This window comes from Paramormyrops kingsleyae, chromosome 10, assembly GCF_048594095.1.
Source record: "Paramormyrops kingsleyae isolate MSU_618 chromosome 10, PKINGS_0.4, whole genome shotgun sequence".
NCBI classification, from domain to species: Eukaryota; Metazoa; Chordata; class Actinopteri; order Osteoglossiformes; family Mormyridae; genus Paramormyrops; species Paramormyrops kingsleyae.
The window spans coordinates 18,663,338-18,683,185 of NC_132806.1; the positions used below are offsets into that span (position 1 = coordinate 18,663,338).

Sequence of the window (19,848 nt, forward strand, 5' to 3'; positions counted from 1 at the left end):
GAATGTGCATGATATAAAAGTAACTTTAACAGATAAGTACTTGGATTACTCTGCAGAAAGAGAAGTTAATACAAACCTGTATAATTGGTGACAGATTACACAACATACTAAAACAGACAGCACATGATTACGAGAACAACGATTTAACCAACGTTAACTACTAATGTTAAGGAATAATTAGATGTGTTAATGCAGACAAAGGCCAAACAAATAGCCATGCATTGACTTGACTTCGGGGGACATTTTAGTGGGTGTGGTGAAATCTGCATGACCTGTGTATATAGTGTTTCTTCTTAAATCAATAGCGTCAAAAGGCTTAAGAGTGGCAATAATAGCTTAATAGTATAAACAATAGGGGACAAAGAACAACGTAGTGGCAAAATATACCGGGGCACGCATAATACTTAAGATAGTATTAGGTTCTACACAGTATTTTAAAAGACTGCTATAAAATATAAATGAAAAATCATATTAGTGATAAACATCCTGAGTCAGTCAGTTTGGTTCAGCATCAATAATGTGTGAAACACTGGATTGGGCATTCATTCAGTTTATGACTTTATTATTTGCCATAGATTTTCACAACAGAACAATATCTCCACATCTGCGCATTTTAAAAAAACCTGGGTGATTCTAGTGGATATGGAACTCCAAACATGCACAGTCCCCATTTAATGTTTTTATTTCAAATACTGGGTAAACACCTGGAAGTGTGCAGGGTAAGCATGACAATATTTGCTAACGTGCTGCTGTAGCGGCAGTACTTCTAGGTAAAAATGTGAAACACGTACGCAAGCCGCGGGGTTTCAAACATGGCTGAGACGGAGCTTTTACTGTAAACTGAAAGCGCATCGTCTCCGCTAGATGTCAGACAGTCACCAGAGCGCAAGCCGCGTTCCTTCTGACCACCAGGTGGCGCCTCTGCAGCGCGACTCTCCCTTCTCCTCAATCATCGAAACAACAAACCGAACGGAGCAAGCGGGGTAAAGAGAGTCCAAAACGGCCTCTGACCGCCACTTTCAAACTCGTCTGTGAAATAGCTACGAAGAATTAGGACGTTGGCTGCCGAAACCTTTTTTAAACGCGCGACGGCTGGGAGTGCGCCGCGGCTGCCATCGACGACGAGGTAAGTTGTAAAATGGCGGAGAAGGTTCTGGAAGTTTGTTGGTTTGGTGTTTTGTTGGCGGCTAGCATGCTAGCCGCTAGCAGTGTGTCGGGGGTTCGTGTTTCGGTGTCAGGAAAGCGGACGAGGCAAAGCGATATGCGCGCAAAGACGCCTCAGTCTTTCACTGTCACGTTTAAAATGTGTGCGATTAGGGCCGTTTCGGGGCTCGGCGGTCGCGGCGAGGCTTTAATTCTGAGAAGAAAGTCATTTGTTATCTCTCTAATGATGTCGGAAATGTTTCAAACGTGACAGCGCGGAGTTATTGGAACTAACTCCAAGTCAAGATGGAGGACAAGGACGAGATGTTTTTCGAAAACGGGATCGTGCTCTCCAAGTCCCTTCCTGTCGAAAGTCGAATCTGCTGGATTTTTAAGATGCTTTTTTTGGATTCCTGCCGATTTACTTTTAAGCGGCGATTGACGCGTCGATATACAAATAAGGAAATGTCGCGTTTTAACAGCGAGCCAAGATGGAGAATCCAGAGAACAGCTGCTGGGCAGGCTTCAAAATGGAGATTTTTTTTTCTCTCCCCCGATTGTTTTTTCCTGGCTTTTTTTTTTACTTTCGGATAGATTTCAGTTTTATCATCGCGAGTGAGACTCACGTAGTTTAATCTTGTGATACTCGAGGTGATCGTCGGTGGAGTGAGTGACTGCGGGCGGGAGCGAAGATTTAGCCCTTAGTGAGCGCATACATAGGCGGCGGGCTGAGCCACCGGCCGCACGGGCACCGTGCCTACTGCGTCCCTGCCCTCACCGGCCCGCTGCTCTGCCCTCAAGCTTAGCGTGCAGCTCCGGGTGAATCTGGAGCCGCTCCTCGACATCGGGAAGCTCCTTATTCTGTATGCGGTGTAGGTTAGCGGGGGGTGGGGGGGTATTTAAGTAGCCTTCTTCTGCTGGTGTGGGAGACTGGGCTTTGCAGCTCCCGGTAGTTCTCTCCGCGATCGTGTAGCTACGTGGGGCGCTTCGCCTCGATTAGCTAGTCGGTGCACCGGTTTAGGCCTTAAAGCCGGTATTTGACATTTAATCTGGGCTTAACGGGGATGCCTTTGTGAGTTAGGCTGCTGTGTATCAAGAACTTTATCCCGCATTTGTCAGCTCGCTTGCCTGCCAGCGCCGTTTTCCGCCGTGATGTGTGTAAGATTTTTGGCGCCACTTTTAGACAAGTTAACTATCTATATTGCCCAAGGAACTATTCATTTGTTATAAATTATCAAAAAATATTTTAGTTCTTTGGTCTCATAAGTCAGTTGCAATATAATAAATATAAGTGCAATTATTGTAATAGCGTACATGATCTAGGTCAAGGTCTCCCCTATAAGCGTTTATTTTCTAAGCTCACTGCTACCGCTAGTGTAGACGTTTCCATTTTAGCAGGCTTTGTGTTTTTTGCGTGTTTCGAGCGCTGTTTTCCAGTTATACCACACTAACCAGCATTTAATAGTCATTTTTGAGAAGTGTGTATACCACGTATTAGTCTGTTTACCACTTGATTTTCTTAAGCAATTACAAAGAGGAAGATGAATGTCTCTGAAGGACTTGGATGGGCATCTTTCCTTACAAAATCGGAGATCGAGCTAGTTGTGAGAAGATTCATAGTACGAAATTTCCTCTGCTTTTTAGCTCTTAAATGTACCCTTATGAAATCCAAAGAAAACGAGGAAAAGTGAATCGCGTAAAATAAAGATGAAAGAATGTTAATCGATTTTGAAATTAAGTTTAACTACAAGACGCTCTCTGGATGTAATTTCGTATAGTTAAACGTGGGTATCTCGGTAGGACAACATATTACGCTTCCTTGTACTTTGACGTGTTTCCCTATGACTTCAATCTTGGTTTTTATATATATATATATATATCTTCACTATTTCGTTTTAGCCACACCCTGTAATGCGCTCGGAAACAGTCATCTTTAATGAAAGGGGGTTGGGTGGCGCTACTGTAACTTTCTTGCCCGGGATTTTAATCGGCCGCGTTTATTTTTATGCGCATCCTTGGTACGCAGTGAATAAGTTTCCTTTTCTTTTTAACATATTTTCCGAGAGAGAATCCCGAGCAGATCTGAAAATTCCCATAGTATTTCAGATGCGTCATTTCAGCAGTTATGGCCGTGTTTTCTGGTCCTGCTGTTTTGGCTTGTTTACGTCTGCATATGTTAAGTTTTCTGTGATTGGTTAAAACGAAGGAGCAGCACGGACGGGCCGCTGCCTTTTATGGAGTTGGAAGGCAGTACTTCCTTCCTGCTTTGGCTGAAGTCTCTTGGAAACAGGGGGAGCAAAGACCAATGAACAGCCAGGAAGGCGTGACAGACGCGCTGATGCAGAGCGCAGAATTTTACTTCTCTGTTTCTGTACTAAAGCCATCCGCTGTTGTTCAAGGTTGTCACCGCCCATTGTTTACTGAAGCAGAGTGGAGAAACATAAGCTGTCACATCACTTTACCACAATGAAAGTTGTACAGCCACATGTAATTGTGTTCAGTTTTATCCATCCATAATCTTACTATTTATGCATTGCATATAATCTATATTTAAGTTAAGATACAACACATTTTTATATACGAAAACCTTTCATTGACACAAGTTCATGATTAAAGCAACAGTTGTTTGTGTATACACAATGTTTAATGAACAAAACCTAGTAGGGATGATTATGGAAAAAGCAGTATATTGGTCTTTAACTTATCTCTGTTCACCATTAAAAAAGCTTTAAGCACAGAATGAATTTGGCTCAACACACTTAATATGTTGAGATTGAAATCTGAGGTGAGTATCAGTAACCCTGATCCCTTCTGAATATCTTTTGAGGTCTATTAACCATACAATTGACAAGGTTGATTTTTATGAAAGTCTTGGAAATGCCTACGTTTTTGTCCTTATTTTGACAGTTTAAATTGTCATAATTCCAGTACACACACAACCATATAAGTATTAATACTGAGTTGCAGCACTGCAACATCTGAATAATATTTTTTCAACACTTTAATTTCTCTTAATTTTAGCTACCTACCAATTTTATCAAACTCTTCTTTTCAGGGGTGCAATACATGGTATTTGATTTCTCTTGCAAAAAATGAAGATGAGAATTTTGAGTTATACTTTGTCATTAAAATCCTGCCTCAGTCATCTGTAGTGTGTGGATTTTGTCGTCCAGTTTTCTCATTTGTGATAATGCTTCAGATATGGTAGATTAGACACTACATTAATACATTTTGCATTATGCTTATTTACCATGGTTTGATCTTCATTTTGCATTTAAGAAAATAAACTGCTTTGCCCATACAAACCAAATAAACTTTATCTTAGTGGAAAACATGATGTAGTGGAATTGCTAAGCTGTGTAATTGGTTTAGTGTTTTTTTTTTTTATAAAAAATCTGTGAAACATGTGGCACAGGAAGTTGGACCATGTCCATATCCAGAAGGTCGTAGGTTCAAATTCTGTGGCCAGTAGTTTAATCATATCACTGGGGCCTTGAGCAAAGCCTATAAATGCATGTACTGTAGGAGTGCTGCGTGCCAGCTGAGTCTGTGCTGTGTGACCCCATAGAACTTACACTCACCTGTAAATGGAGAGCTGGGTATAGAATGTAAAAGCAAAGAATTCCTAGGTACTTGTACAAATTCAAAAATATTTTAAGTTTAATAGCAGTACGTTTTCAAAAGAAGGACGAGTACAATGTCCTAACCAAACAAGATTAATGCTTCACAGCAATGCTACAGACTTTTCACAGACATTTCCCTCAGCTGTGGTTTTCTATTGTTAAGATGAAGTGTATATTTAAGTAATCATTAATAGGATGGCTATCTGAATTAGTACTGTTACTCTTCCTGCTAGGGCTGGTTGATAGGGTTGCAAAAACAATATCTTGATATTTTAGGTCACTGTATTGATATTCGACATATTTCAGTATCAAAATTTCTCTGAAATACTTTTAAAAAGTTGGGACCGAAAGTCAGAATGAATTTTATTTATTCACATCAATTTTTTCCAATGGGAAACACAAAAATGGTATCTCTGCTGGACATAATTTAACATGTTAAAGAACTCTTAGAAATAATATAGATTGACTAAAAATCCAAGTGCCTGAAATCTAAACAAATATATCAAGTATTTAACAATTAGATCAGGTATATTCAAAATAAGACATTGTATAACATTTTTATCAGTGCTGTTTATTCCTCTCCTGACCTGTTTCACTTGAACGACAGAAGGGGCATGGAAGGGAAAAATGGAAAAACAAATGTCCATCCATCCATCCATGTTGTTCAAATGTATGGAGTGAAATGACGCCCATATAGTCCTGCAAACAAATGGTGTTTACTGTAAACAACAATAAAGGTATTAGATTATTTTTTTTTTGCCCAATTTTTTGAGATTTTGTTTGATAGTTTTTCTTTCTGCTTTTTTGGCACTCATTTTTTCTTTACCATACATGTATTGAGGTTTGCAATATTTCTTTCCCTTTGCTCTGCATTTTTCTTTGCATTTCACTATCTGGCCTTTTTTTGTGGGTGGGGCTTTGCACGGTGTCTCACTATGCAATCCCCAATCCATACCACCTGTCTGATTTGCACCTCGTGTTACATTTTCTAGTCTGCGTGTACATCATGTTACTTTTTCTGGCACTGCCCTATTTGTTCTTCCTGCATTTTTTTACGGCAAACCATATTGTCTACATTTACAATAACTTAATTAAATTGGTATATCAATACATCATCAAGCCATTTCGTATATAAAAATGTGTTGTATCTTCTATTCATCACCCAACCCTACTTCCCACACAAAAGCAATATTACAGGTGGATTCATTTTGATTTTGGCTCAGTGTCTTACTTTCAAACAAAGTGCTTTTATAGTCTCAAAATGTAATGGTGAAGTAATTAGGTGTCTCTTTAAAAGATTAATTTGAGAAGTAACATTAAAAAAGGCTCTGCTGCTGTAGTAAGGGAGTTGTAGTTCTTTATTACACTATCAAGTGCCCTGGTAATAGAATTGATTTAGTGATTCATAACTGCTGTGCGTTACAGGTGTTTGACATAGCTTAATAAAAAGATATTGTTCTTGCTCCTTTGTCCACTGAATGGCTTTGCAACAAGTTCTTTGTTACAAATGTTTAATGTAAGTATAATTATGAATCTTACTAAAATTGGTCGTCACCATGCTTTGTTGAACAGTCCATTCCATATTACAGATCTGTGGGCAATGTGTAGCTAGGCTGATTAGGGGTTTGTCCCTGTGTTTGGAAAGTTCAAATCCTATGTCCGACAGAGTAACTGTGCCTCCACTGAGCCCTTGAGCAAAGCCCTTAATCCCAGTTGCTTCAGGAACGCTGGCTGACCCTATTCTCTGATCTTCACACGTACGTCGCTTAGGACAAATGATTCTGAAAATTAACGCGAAAAACTGAAACATTACTGAACATTTTGGCTTTGTAATGAAAAATCCATATTTTTAGAATTTTGTGCAGAAAGAGCTGATTTGCAAGTAAATGGAATTTTGTATTTGTGAAACATTAAAATTGATATTTCCATTGTAATCTCTGCATTTCATTTTTAATTAAATAAATGTAAGACATTGAACTAAATCAAGATTTATCCTTGCTGTTCATTTGAAGTACAGTTGTAAACAAATACAAGTCTGACGCTTGTCCATGCCATGAACTGAAAGTATGGTATGCTTATAGCAAGTGTTATAAGTTTTGTGATTCTTCACAAAAATCTGCTGTAGCAGTTCAACTATTGACATAAAGGATGACTTGAATTTTCCATGGAATTTAAACAGGGTTCGTACGGGTGCTGGAAATCCTGGAAAATGCTTGATTTTTAATATAGTGTTTTCAAGGTTAGAAAAGTGCTTGGATTTTGGACAATGTGCTTGAACCTGCTTGAATTTGAAATTGCATTGCTTTAATAATAATTCGTTATCTTACGGAGTAGTTTTCCTTTTAGCTAAAAATGCATTTTGCACGTAACGAAAATAACTCCGCTCGAGTCCGCGCTTGTGGCTGTAGTGGTGTAATCGTGCATTCCATTTGCTTCGGGATCCGATTTTCGGATTCCGATATTACGTCACATCCGCTAAAAACTCGGGAAAACCGAGTCGGATATAGTAGCAATACCATGGATCCATATGGAAAAAGCAAGATTTTTTGCTTAGCCGGACAACTTGTCGGATTTAAGGTACCTCAGTTTAAATGGCCTTTATCTTCGTTCACTTACAATTAGCCCGAACTACCTTAAATCCGACAAATAATCCGACTAATCATGAAATCCAATTCTAGAACGGTTAATTGGTAGCCATTGTTACCAATATCACTTGATGTAGCTGTCGCCAGGAAATTGGTGTTTATGTATTTATTATTTATTTGTATTTTGTTCAGTGAATGTATTTTGTTTTATTTTGTTGGCAACAGGTTATTATTTGTGATATTATTTGTAAAAGGTTTAATGTAGAGGGTTCTTTGTAACAGTGCCTCCTACTGTTCAGCGGAACAGTCTATTTACGCAATCACAGGACTTAGCGTAATGAGCAGCGGAAGGAAGGCCGGGTTAGCAAGCAGAGTGAAGTCAGAGTGAACAACGGCTAAGAAAAGAAAATCAAAAGGGTTTGAAAGAAAGATACAATGTAGTAATGTCTCCTAAACTCTGGTCAGAAGGAGCACACGGTATGTCATGGTTTTGCCTTTTCTTGTTTTAATATGTATGTTTAATATGTATGTTTGTTGAGTTTTCGCTGTCCTGTATACATAGTAGAAGTGTGTAGATTGCTTATTTAAAACCCGTAAATGATCATTGTATGTGTAATGGTAGTGTTTCTTTATTTCAGTTTTTCACGGTGGTTCATGGTGTGATTTGTTACGTCGATGGGAGAAAATAAATAAATAAAATTATCGCACTAAACATCTGTTGAATCGTGAACTAACTTCTGACAGAAGAAAAAACCTAGGAGCCGTTATACTTGATAACACATTACGCGCGGTGCTTCACGTATAAAACTCCGTAGCAACACGTCCACAGATAAATTGGACGATATAGTGTGTGCGACCGATTTAATGAGCCACAAATGAGAAGTAGTGCTTAAACAGGATAAAGCTACAACTTTCCCTTCTGTTGATAAAGGGCGCAGCCATCTTCGATTCTGAACTCGGGATCCTCTGCGTTATCCGAGATATTTCTCGGATCTCCGAGAAATGGGAGCGCGCATGTCATCACTTCCGGCTTCGAAACTCGGAAGCCGAGTTCCTAGGGCAAATGGAATGCACGATAACAGTCTAAAGGGCACTTCCTTGCCAATTTGTTATTGATCGTGTAATTCACGCGAAAGTATTCAACAATTTAAGTTGAAATGTCATATTGTGTTTTTTTTTAATAGCACAATGGATTTAAATGTGAAAAAGTACATACAGCATATATAAACGTAATTTACCGCGGTTGTTAGGTGCTGGAAAAGCATAAAAATGCACCTTGAAAGTGCTTGAAAAGTGCTGGAATTTGAAGTTGGAAAAAATGTAAGAACCCTGTTTAAAGTTAAGTATAAAAACATTTTAAGTATCCTTAAAACTTTTTGCCTTCTTAAATTTTCCATGGTCAACACACAGGTGGACTCCGGTGTCGAGCAGGTAACAACTGGGGGTGGGGGGGATCATACCAATTTTGCCAAATAGGTTCTTTTAAAAGAAAAGTTGGCTGTGGGAAATTTAACATGCTATAGGGTGTTTGGAAACTCAGTGTTAAAGTGGCAGATAGATTTGACTGTAGAGAAATTGCTGAACAGGTGAAATTGACTTTTGATAACTTGGGTGGTATAGTCATTGCAAGGTGTAAGTGCAGGGAGAGGTTAGGTAATTTAAATGATGTTTTAAAAATTAATTAGGAAATATGTTGATTTGGTTTAATAAGGGAATGTTAGGAAATGGATAGGTGAATTAAATCAGTCTTCTATAATTGGTTTTCGAACACATGGTCATGTTAGTGATTTAGTTTCTGGGATAAATAAACTAGAATGACAATCTGTAGTACTTTGAAATCCATCTGAACCCTTTACTGCATAAATTAAATATCTTAAATTACATTGTATATATTGCGATATTTATAAAGCAAGGAGCTGAAAATTGATCTAAAATAAACTATGGTCCACTAGAAGTTTTATACCAAAGGTCTGTCAAATAAGTTGCTGGTGTTGCCACGAGTTTTCTAAAACAAAGCCTGCCAACAACAAAGTTTTGCTCAGTATTGTCTCTATGGAATCCTGACTATTTGCAGCAGAAGGTGATTGTCTTTTGGTGACCAATTAATTGTTTGGTTTTCTCCTCGTCCTTGTTTCCTTTCTCTGAAACACAGCACTCTTAGTAATTTTTGAGTCGACAGCAAGGACGAAAATTGTTGTTTTGGCTTGGAGTCCGCATGCAGAGCTCGCATAAAAACATTGGTGGTACTAGGGCTGGACGATTTATCGATTTCAAATCGAAATCACGATTTGAAACAACGCGATTAGCAAATCGCAAAATTTGCGATTTAGGATATACGTTATACAGCACGTCAGACCCAGGTTTTAAAACTGCTGTGAGAATAGTTTTAGAAATACTCCCTGTGTGACAGTCATTCTCACCAATCACAAGCGCCGTGCTTCTCGCGTGCCAGTCATGCTCACCAATCAGAAGTGACCCAAGAAGGCGTATAGGCCCACAAACAGCGAACACGTGAAACCCAAGGAAAATGTTACATTCGCGGTGCGGAAAGATACTGATTCCGCTACTGAGCTATAAGTGAATTGCCTTCCTATTTCATGGTCCGCGATTGTTTCAGAAAGGTTCTATCATCAATAGAACCGGCAAGCTCCTTTTAAACACCAGCTGCAATATACTTCAGCGTATCATACCTTTGGTTTTTGTTAATAGGCAATAGCATTAGTATACTGCTAACCCATCAAAACAACAATGGCAGTCAGTAATTCTCACAGCAGTGGAGTCGGTGACCTCCAAAAAAGCCGTAAAACCCACAATAGTCGTTTGTCATATGTTTTTCTGCTTATTAAATTTAAGTGTTTCCAAAGATTAATCCCACAACAGTAATAAAATAAGTCTTGCTTTAACATCAATACTAAAAGAATAGATCGCTTTAATCGCTATTACAGTTGGGTATGGGCACACGGTCTTATTTAGAAAACATACAAAAAGAGACGCATATAATGTTTAATCATTCGTTTTGTATTTGTCCGAATAACAAAGCAAAGGAATGATAAGCTGCTTCAGTCGAAAACTGCATTTTACTTCTAATTTAAAATATTACCTTGTAAATAGTCTGTAGGATTTGCAAACTGCCGTAAAGTTTTTGATGCAGCTAATTTTAAGTTCAGAATGGAATATAGATTTGCCGTAAGATTTCTTGCGTGAGAGTCTGAAACAGTTTGCAACCATGAACACGTACATTTTTTGTTTCACCTGAATTGATTTGTATAGAAAATAACCGTATAAAGTTGTTAAAAAGCAGAAACTTCGACCAACATGAAATCACCAATAAACGACTTCTACTTGCATTTTTTGCATTTTATAAAATGCATACTACGTTTTAAAAATTTCGGTTTCAGGACAGAACAGCCACTCTGTATTGAACATTACGGTTTTTTGAGTGTTATTAGCGTTAATAACAACAGCTAACAACACAATAGCGCAAACAAAAGGGCTGCATACACCAAATTAGTTCTTGCTTGTTCATTGGCGTGGGAAAAGGTGGTTCTAATGTTATTAGGAGGGTAATCAGCGTTACCTGCAAGATCGCTATTTTTCTTTTTGCTGCAATTGTTTTCATTATTACTTTAACTTGACACATCACATCTTTAAATTCTCATCCTTGCATTAGAATATAGACCAGTTAATACTGATGGTATCTCATGCTGCGTCATATGTTTTAAAATTACTACACACTGAATATTCAACTGAAGCTTGACATTAAAAAATTTAATCGCAAATCAAATCGTAATCGCAATTTCTGTCTGAAAAATCGCGATTCGATATTTTCCCCAAATCGTGCAGCCCTAGGTGGTACACTTTAAAGCAATTTATTAAGATATAAAAGATTACATTGAAAATGAAAGCTTGCTAAGCTTTGTTTCCTATGACTGAGTAAAAATGTTTTACTCTAGCTTATTGATAGTCTCAGTCCTTGCTGTGTGACAGTTGGATGTGCATAGATATTATTAGAATTTCGCATCATGCAGCTCCGAAGTGTCTTAAGAATGCAGAGTTAAAATCTGTAGTCACGATTCAAGGTCCTGAATTTGAAAATGAAATTGTTTGGTCTTGTAGGTAATGTACATTGGAGTCTTCCAAATGGTTGCTTAAATGATTAATTGCAAATGGGATGTGCATCTATGGCAGTTGTCAAACGAATTGTAATTGGCAAAAGATCAGCACAATTTGGTTTTTTGTAGAATATATTGTTTAACATTCTATAAACCATAAAAGTGTCTCAAAAAAAAAAGTTGTCCCACAGATGGACAACCAATACTGTGAACAGCAGTACTTCAATTGTCACATTGTTTGTTTAACTGCTCTTTTGTTCTTGAATGGTTGTTCTCCAGAGTTTTTACATTTATCAAGCTTATACCATGTTATAAAGAAATGGTTTTTTTTTTACTGGAAAAAGTTTGCAGGGACATACCACGATCTATACATCAACATTTTTTCAGTTGTTGTTTGCTAACTTTCAGAAAATACTTTGTCTTAACTCCCAGTGCTGACTTAGAAAAATAGATAGCTATATGCTTTGAAATTAAGTTGTATGCCAATGATTTTATCAAATACCCTTAGTTTGCATTTTAAGGTCACTTGCCATATCTACCTTTTTAGAGGAGAGGGAAGTTGATGCACAGTTTCGAAGCTGATCATGAAAAGCAGTAGAAGATTGGGTCACTTTTGCGGTCAGTATATTAAAACACATTGACAAATAGGTGGGAAATAGGAAATATTTTTTCAAAATGAAAACTTAACCATTTAAATACCCACAAAGTATTAGACATTCATAAAATGTATTTATATTTGTGTTTATTAGTAGTACTATTATCTGTGGTTGTACCACCTGACATTTCAAGCTGATTTTAAATTAAACAGGCATCTGCTTGGACACCTGCACAAAAATTTGTCCTTCATATCAAGTGCATACATAAAACTATTTACTTTTAAAATGATCATATTACAATATTTTTATGGTTTTCCACGGGTTGTACAGCTTGATGGAATTTGTGCAGGCCATGATTTGAAATTGATAATTTACTTCAGTACTTGGTTACATCTACTAACTGGACAGGCTGGTGAGAAAAGCTAACTGTGGTGGGCATGGAGCTGGAGTCACTGACATCAGTTGCAGATAGTTGGACCCTGAGCAGACTGCTCTCAATACTGGACAATGACCGTCACCCTCTGCACACCACTTTCTCCAAACATAAGAGCATGTTCAGTGATAGGCTCCTGTCTCTGTCATGCAGAACAGACAGGCTCAGAAGGTCCTTTGTCCCTAGGGCCATACAGCTCTTCAACGTCACATGGAAGGGGAGGAGTGTGATGGACTTAAGTGTTTAGGCCTGTATAGCACACTGCCTCCTGTTGTTTTCCTTTGTATTGTTGCAGTATGTATGTGTGCGTGAATGTCATAGGTCTGTCCGCCTATGTATATGTATACTGTGTATAAGCTACTGGAGACCTAAATTTCCTTCTGGATAAATAAAGTATCTATCTATTTTCCCTGCAACATGAAAATGATCATTTTCAGGGTTCTACCACCTGACATTTGATGTACTGTGAATTTTAATCTTAATTGTTTTAAAACCACAGTGTTTTGCAACTTTTTAAAATTACTACCTAGCAGTGGCTGGATGATGCAGTGATTAGCACTGTTGCCTCACACCTCTGGGACCATTGTGCAAGTCTCTGCCCCAGTTCCATGTGTGTGGAGTTTGCATGTTCTCCCCGTGTCATCGTGGGGTTTCTTTAGGGCATTGGGGTTTCCCTCCACAGTCCGAAAACATGCTGAGGCTAATTGGAGTTGCCAGATTGCCTGTAGGTGTGCTTGTGTGGGTGAATGGTGTGTGATTGTGCCCTGCAGTGGGTTGGTTCCCCATCCTGGGTTGTTCCCTGCCTTGTGCCCGTAGCCCCCGAGAGAGACTCTGGAATCCCCGTGACCCTGAATAAGACAAGTGGTTACAGAAGATGGATGGATAAATTACTAACACATTTTCATTCTGTTTTCTCCCTCTGCTCAATTGTTTGGACAGTTGCACCACCTCACAGTTTTGGACTTCGAGGTTATTTCCATTTACTGAAAAGTATTCCTGTTTAAGACATTATATAGACAAATGTCAGGCAGGCAGTGTATTGAAGGTTTTTTTAAAAAAAAAAAAAAAAAGACTTGGACACACAAATGTGTATGTAATAAAGATATAAAAGTGATACCTTACAAGCATTTTAATATATTTTATGGATTTCCTAATAATGTCCAGGCCTTGATTTTCACATTTTTATAGTTTTGCCAAAATGTGGAGCATACGAAGACAAACCTCGTAGAAACTGAAACTAGCCATAATTATTTTTATCGTTAGCTTAACTATTCGCCTAATGTTTTCAGTATAGAAAATTAATCTGTGGTGTTGTGCTGTCATTAGAGAAAGCGTTAGCTGTAATTGTTATATAATAGAACTACTAGTCACTGATTCCACATGTGGGAAAATGGGTTAGGTATTTAAATATAAATTTGGCACTTATGGTACCTTTTTGTCAGAAAAGCACGAGATGAAATTTGTAGTTTAAAACTGTTGTATTGTGTTTTTCCCATTTTTCCTTCTGCATGTCAGATATTTCCTGTCAATCTCAGTTTGCAGAGGATTTGAAAAATGAAATAATATATGATGACTTGCATACCCTTCAAGTGAAGCATTTTAAAAGGATTTTTAAAAAGATGAGGGACATGTAGATCATGCATCTTAAGGTACGTGTAAACCAAAAAAATAAAACATCCTCTGTATTGGCTGGTATGCTTACCTTTGTTATTTTGGCAATTTAAGATTACATTTGCTACCATTATAAGAGTGTAATTCAAGATTGTGTAATTGCTTGCTTGCTTTATTACTCCAGTTACCAGAGACTTTGCTGGTGTTAAAATGTTAGCCTTTATTGCACATTGAAACATTTTTATACTAAATCTACTGGGCAAATGATATGATGTAATGCTGTCAGTGGTTTGTATATAATGGAATAGTAGTTACCAGCATTTTATTGATAACCAGCCCTGTGTTGACCTATCAGCAATGGAAATTCTATTAACTTGGTTAATTGTTATGCTGTTTAGACCAGTAAATTTCAAAGGGTAGATTTTTTAAATATATTTTTTGTCATTTTATGTGCCTTTTTGTGTTTTGTGTTTCCTTAAATGCATAGTAAATAGTGAAATGCAATGCCATAAGGTCCTTCAATGTGTGGGTAATTTCGACTAGCAACATTCTTTACATTTTTTTCCTTTTATATTCAAGATAATCAGCACTGTAATAATTCAGCTTTGCTGAAATGTAGTATATAATAACTTAATTGGTTTGGTGATGTGGACATCCCCCAGAAACGCACATGCACCAGAGTTTTCCATCAGTCTGAGTTTGTCTGCTTTTGTGCAGTTTGTTGAATAGACTAACCATAGGCATTAAGTGCCTAAAGGGAATAGGGCAAACGCAAGTTGATGCATCTTTGTATCAGTATGAAATCTTTGCTGTTCTGATTTGTGGCCAAATTACATAAAACGATATTTCAGAATGTATGAGAACTTTGCAAAAATCAAATGAACCCATATGCTCAAAAGAAAAAATATTTGATTTAGATTGTTTAATTGATGATTAGATTGTTTGTTTGTTTGTTTGTTTGTTTGTTTGTTCTGGTGCGAATTGCGAAAGATACACATTTAAAAATGATACCTGTGCATGTGGTTAGTGGCTCAGGAGGTCGGCACCCCGTCCTTGTCATCGGAAGGTGATCGAAATTTTCACAAATGGTCTGCTTGCCATCTCTGTATCATGCTCTAAATTTACATTGTGGCAAGTTATTTGGAATCACCTGAACATCTGTCAAAAATGGGTCGGGGTGATATGGAATTACCTGACTTTTTCAGAATAGAGAAATGCAGTAGCATCTAGTGCTCAAAGTTCTCCAATATCATAGTAAGAGGACAAATAAAAATGTACTTAGGCTCTTTGCGTATGTATATGAACTGAAATTCAGTGATTAAAATTGTAATAATAGAAAATAGTCTGACTGCCAAAATGAAGTCAAACTTTGTGAAATGGATCAATACATTACCATATATCTCAGCATTATTAATGGTAGAATACAATAAAATCGTTTTACAATGTGCTTGATTGAACCTTTTTATAATTTGTAATTTTGGCTAAGTCAGCTTCCTTTCTCTTGGGTCATATTTGGTTTGTCAGAAGGTAAATGTTTCAGTTAGGAAACGAAGAGCATGGTCTAAGCTGATCATTGAAGAGTGCAAGGAAATTATCTGCCCAGTATAAGGTCTATAATCTACTGTTTTTGCTCATACTTCCTTAGGGTCAGGTGAATGAAGTGTTAGCCGTAGGTCTGACTTTCCACTGGCTGTTCTGTTTCGGTTGTCTGCTGTATGTAGCTTTATACTCTTTGCCTTTGCTGCCTTGCTCTGCATCAGCAGACAGCAGAAATCATAGTCCACTTAGAAGAGGGGAGGAAGAGGGGAACAAGTCCCATTTCTTTGATCTCTTTGCTACTTTGTTATTGTGTCTTTTTGAAATTGGTTGAACTCTAAGCTGTGAATTACATCATTTACCGAATCCTCCCCTTTTACAAATCAGACTGATAAACAGAAGGTCATTGTTGATGACTGACTGGTATGTTTCACTCCTTTTCCATGTAGTTTTTCTTAACATTGTCAGATGTGTATGTATTGGTATATGTTCAAATGGTAAATACTGCACTGTCTGGTATATGGCCTGTCTTTTCCACTATTGTGTGTTTGTGGCTCCTAGGAGGCTGCTATCTACTTAGCTCTATTCTGAGTACCGAGTACTATCTAGTTTGAGTCTTCCTTCCGTGCTTGAGGGAGACCAATGGGAGGAATTGTTTTTTCCCTTTTTGTGGGGGGTGGGCATGCCACCTCTCGTGAAAATTGTCTTCTGTTTAGGGGGAAATTGTCTGGCTGTACTTGTAATTTAGATGATCTTTGTAAGGTTTCTCACATCTTGGGCTAAACACAGACTACTGTGTTTGACTAATTATGATATAGGATCTGTTGTTAAAAATTAGCAGGTTGTCTGCCTTTCATCTGTTTGCAGTTTCAATTAAAGATCATTACCTTTTAGTTTGTAAAAATGGTACATGTCTATATTTCAGTAATAAACCTATTAATTCTTAATAGATAACTAATCTTGATATTGTATACTCGCGTTAATGCCCATGCATGTTCATGCCCGCTCAACCACAGACTACAGGCCGTCTAGAGATGCCACCTACCCTAGCTTTACGTCTAACGTGATATAACTGCAGATCTTTGGACTGCGGACTGTAAGAGAAAATCCATATGACTCTGAAAGAGCACAAACTCCACATGCAGAGTCGACACGGCTTTAAACCCTTGAGGCATTACTAGGGCTGTCGCGATCACGGCACAATGGAATTGCAATTATGTGGCGCATGCAGGGTCATCACCAGGGCTTTAGATGACGGGTAAAACATTTGTCTGTACGCCGGCTTTTTTTACGGACGTTTACTTACGCCCACAGTTTGATAAGCAGTTTAGTAGTGTGCCTGAGATATTCATGAGATGCGTATTGTGATGCCCAAAAGTTAGTGATCTTTATAAATTCAGCGTATTCTTATGTTTAATAAATGTGTGGGACTTTAAATTGCAAGAAGTACCACCACACCACCAACATCTTTTTATCTTGTTTATCCACAATATCTCCTATTTCAAAAGATGTTGTAGCTGTTGAGCTGTTCTTTTCTTCAGTGCCACTTCAGTGCTTATCGCTTCCATGATTTACTAAAACAATAGCATGTGGTGTTCTTCACTAACTGAATTTTAATAAGCATAAGGATACACTGAATTTATACGCACTCCTGACTTATGGGACGTAACAATAGGCATCTCATTAATATCTTACGCACAATTCTAATCTGCTTATCAAATTGTGGGTGTAAGTAAATGTCCGTAACCGAAAAGCTGGCGTCCGGACACTAGAAGCATTTGTTTCACCTGTCATCTAAAGCCCTGGTGGTTATTGCGCATGCGTTATATAATCGCAATTAGATTGTGATGTGATCGCAACAGCCCTAGGCAATACAGTGCAACTCACTGAGTCATACTGCTCCACATTTGCTTTAATTTTAAGTTCTAACCATTGCAAACTTTCGAAATTCAGACAGTCGTTAGCACTGTTGCCTCACACCTCTGCGACCAGGGTTCGAGTCTCCGCCCGGGCTCCATGTGTGCGGAGTTTGCATGTTCTCCCCATGTCGTCGTGGGCTATCTTCAAAGACATGCTAAAGAGGCTAATTACGAAATTGCCCATAGGTGTGCATTTGTGAGTGAATGGTGTGTGAGTGTGCCCTGCGATGGGCTGGCCCCCCATCCTGGGTTGTTCCCCGCCTCGTGCCCATAGTATGGTCGAAGTGCCTAACTGTCTGTGTTGCTAGACATGAAACTATTTTGTTTTGAGTCAAAAACATTGTAGAATCGCTGACACATGCTATCGTGACCTTTAGTATGCAACTGGGAAGAGGAATTTTGGCTTCTGAGCTAAGTGGTCTTGATTCTCCTTGAATTACAGTTTGCAGAATTAGGATTGTAGCTTGTACATTCTATTCAGGTGTTTGTCATAATTTTGGGGAGTTTCATTAATAATATTGTAGGTTATATGCATGAATTTGGCAGGCGGATGTATGATGTTTCCAATCTGCATTGCCTCTGGCTTGGAGGACTGCAAGACACATTGCCTGCAGATATTCTACTTTTCTAAATATTTTATTGGTGTGCTGTGTAATTTAAATTTTTTTTGCGCTGTGTTTACTTGTTTTCACTACGTGTACTGTCTCTGCATCTGGTCTGTTTTGTGGTAGAGGTATGATTATCTGTGCTGTATGCACCAGAATCTCTCCCTGGGATCAATAAATTTATATTCATCTGTTACATGATCTCTTAACCAAGAATTTTGGAGTTATGCACCGCCACATCAACTTTTCTCTCATTTAAAATGGCCTATATTGGAGGGGAAAAAAAGTGAGTTTAGTTGCAGATTTCTTTAAAATACTTCATTGTCACCCCATACTGATGGCACTCAGTGGTGAATTAGCCTGTAGGGAGACAGATTTTTGCTTGCAGTTTGTCTCTTGTTTCGTTTTATAGGACTGTCTTTCACTTTGGAGTAGCATATCAAATTGTAATCTGATGGTAGTCTGACAAATGAAGATTACCACATGTGGAGGCCGAACAGGAAAACAGTTTATTGTGCATTTGATTCCTTTGAATTGAAGGAATGTTAAGAGGTTGTTTGGAGTGCTTTTGTTGGCTGCTGATTATTGAATAGTGTCATTCCTCCTCAACTACATTGTGTATTTTGTGTCCTCTTATCCACTCTTAGGTCCTGTTTGAATTAGGACCTTTGCCATTTGATTGACCTATTAGTTCTTAAGCAAGCCCACCCAGTTTCCTTTAGAGATGTAGCGTTTCACATTTCTGACCATTTCTCAGCTTCCAATGCGTCTGCAGCAAGGAAAGTTATAACGATCCAGCTTAATCCAACAGTCTATTAGAATCGACTAACACTGGGTGACTGGGCAAGGTCATGTTGCATTCTCCCAGGCTGTGGGTAGTGGTGGGATTTGTGCTTTTACATTTTTGTTAGCAGTCATGACCTCAAGTGATCTTTATACCAACTTGGGTTAAAACTACAACTCTAAAGCTGCCCATTTGAAGCTCTGAACACTTCCTGTTATCTTCAAAGAACTTTTGAATTTGGTCTGTTCTCCTCCACTACTAACCATTTTGTAAAGCTTAAAATATAAATTTGAAAAACTGTAAATTAAATGCATGTTTCCTTAATGTGTCTTTCTGTTCTGTCTATATGGCACTTGCAGAATATCGTGGGTTGATGGCAAAGAGCAGGAGCTCATAAGGAGTGCAATATTGCACCCCTAGTGGCCAAAACCTTGTTTTCACTTTAATGGCAGCTCATGCAAACCTGACCACCTGTAAAGTTCCATTGACACTGTTGTTTTTCATATTAGATATCGTTATGTTTTGTGGATTATGCCAGCCTTTTTATGTGCTGTGTCAGCACAACTCTTTATATACTAACTTAATTTTTAAAAATCAAAAAAATAACTGCACCCAGTTGTAATGTTTAGCTGCAAATTTATGCTTTGAGATGTTGATTTTGTATTTGATTTGAAACAAACAATTTGAAACATCCTTCCCTCAGAATGGCTGCATAATCATCTGGAATGTTTTTGTTCTTTTTTGCAGGACTTCAAACACAGTTCTGTTTTACTATTGTCTATGAAGAGTTGAAGTCTTTAAAAGTTGAGGTGCTACAGAAGATGTTAAAGAAATGATAGCAGCACCAGAATTGCAAGCAGAGTTTCATTTTCATCAGTAAGTATTATTTTCATGCAGTGCG

At 38.0% G+C, this 19,848-nt stretch overlaps 1 protein-coding gene across 4 annotated transcripts in view; it reads left to right on the forward strand.

Annotated features, from left to right (window-relative positions):
* The first annotated feature begins 915 nt into the window (after positions 1-915).
* stag2b (STAG2 cohesin complex component b) overlaps positions 916-19,848 on the forward strand; it is a 37,731-nt gene continuing 18,798 nt past the window's right edge. For 2 of the 4 annotated variants that reach the window (XM_023830526.2, XM_023830529.2), the window contains exons 1-2: positions 916-1,126; positions 19,695-19,823. In XM_023830526.2, the coding sequence (XP_023686294.1) occupies positions 19,780-19,823 (44 nt within the window). In that variant the 5' untranslated portion in view covers positions 916-1,126; positions 19,695-19,779. Of the gene's footprint in view, positions 1,127-11,610; positions 13,462-14,007; positions 14,142-19,694; positions 19,824-19,848 lie in introns of those variants that run through there. The other 2 variants (XM_023830528.2, XM_023830527.2) reach the window with 2 other exon arrangements.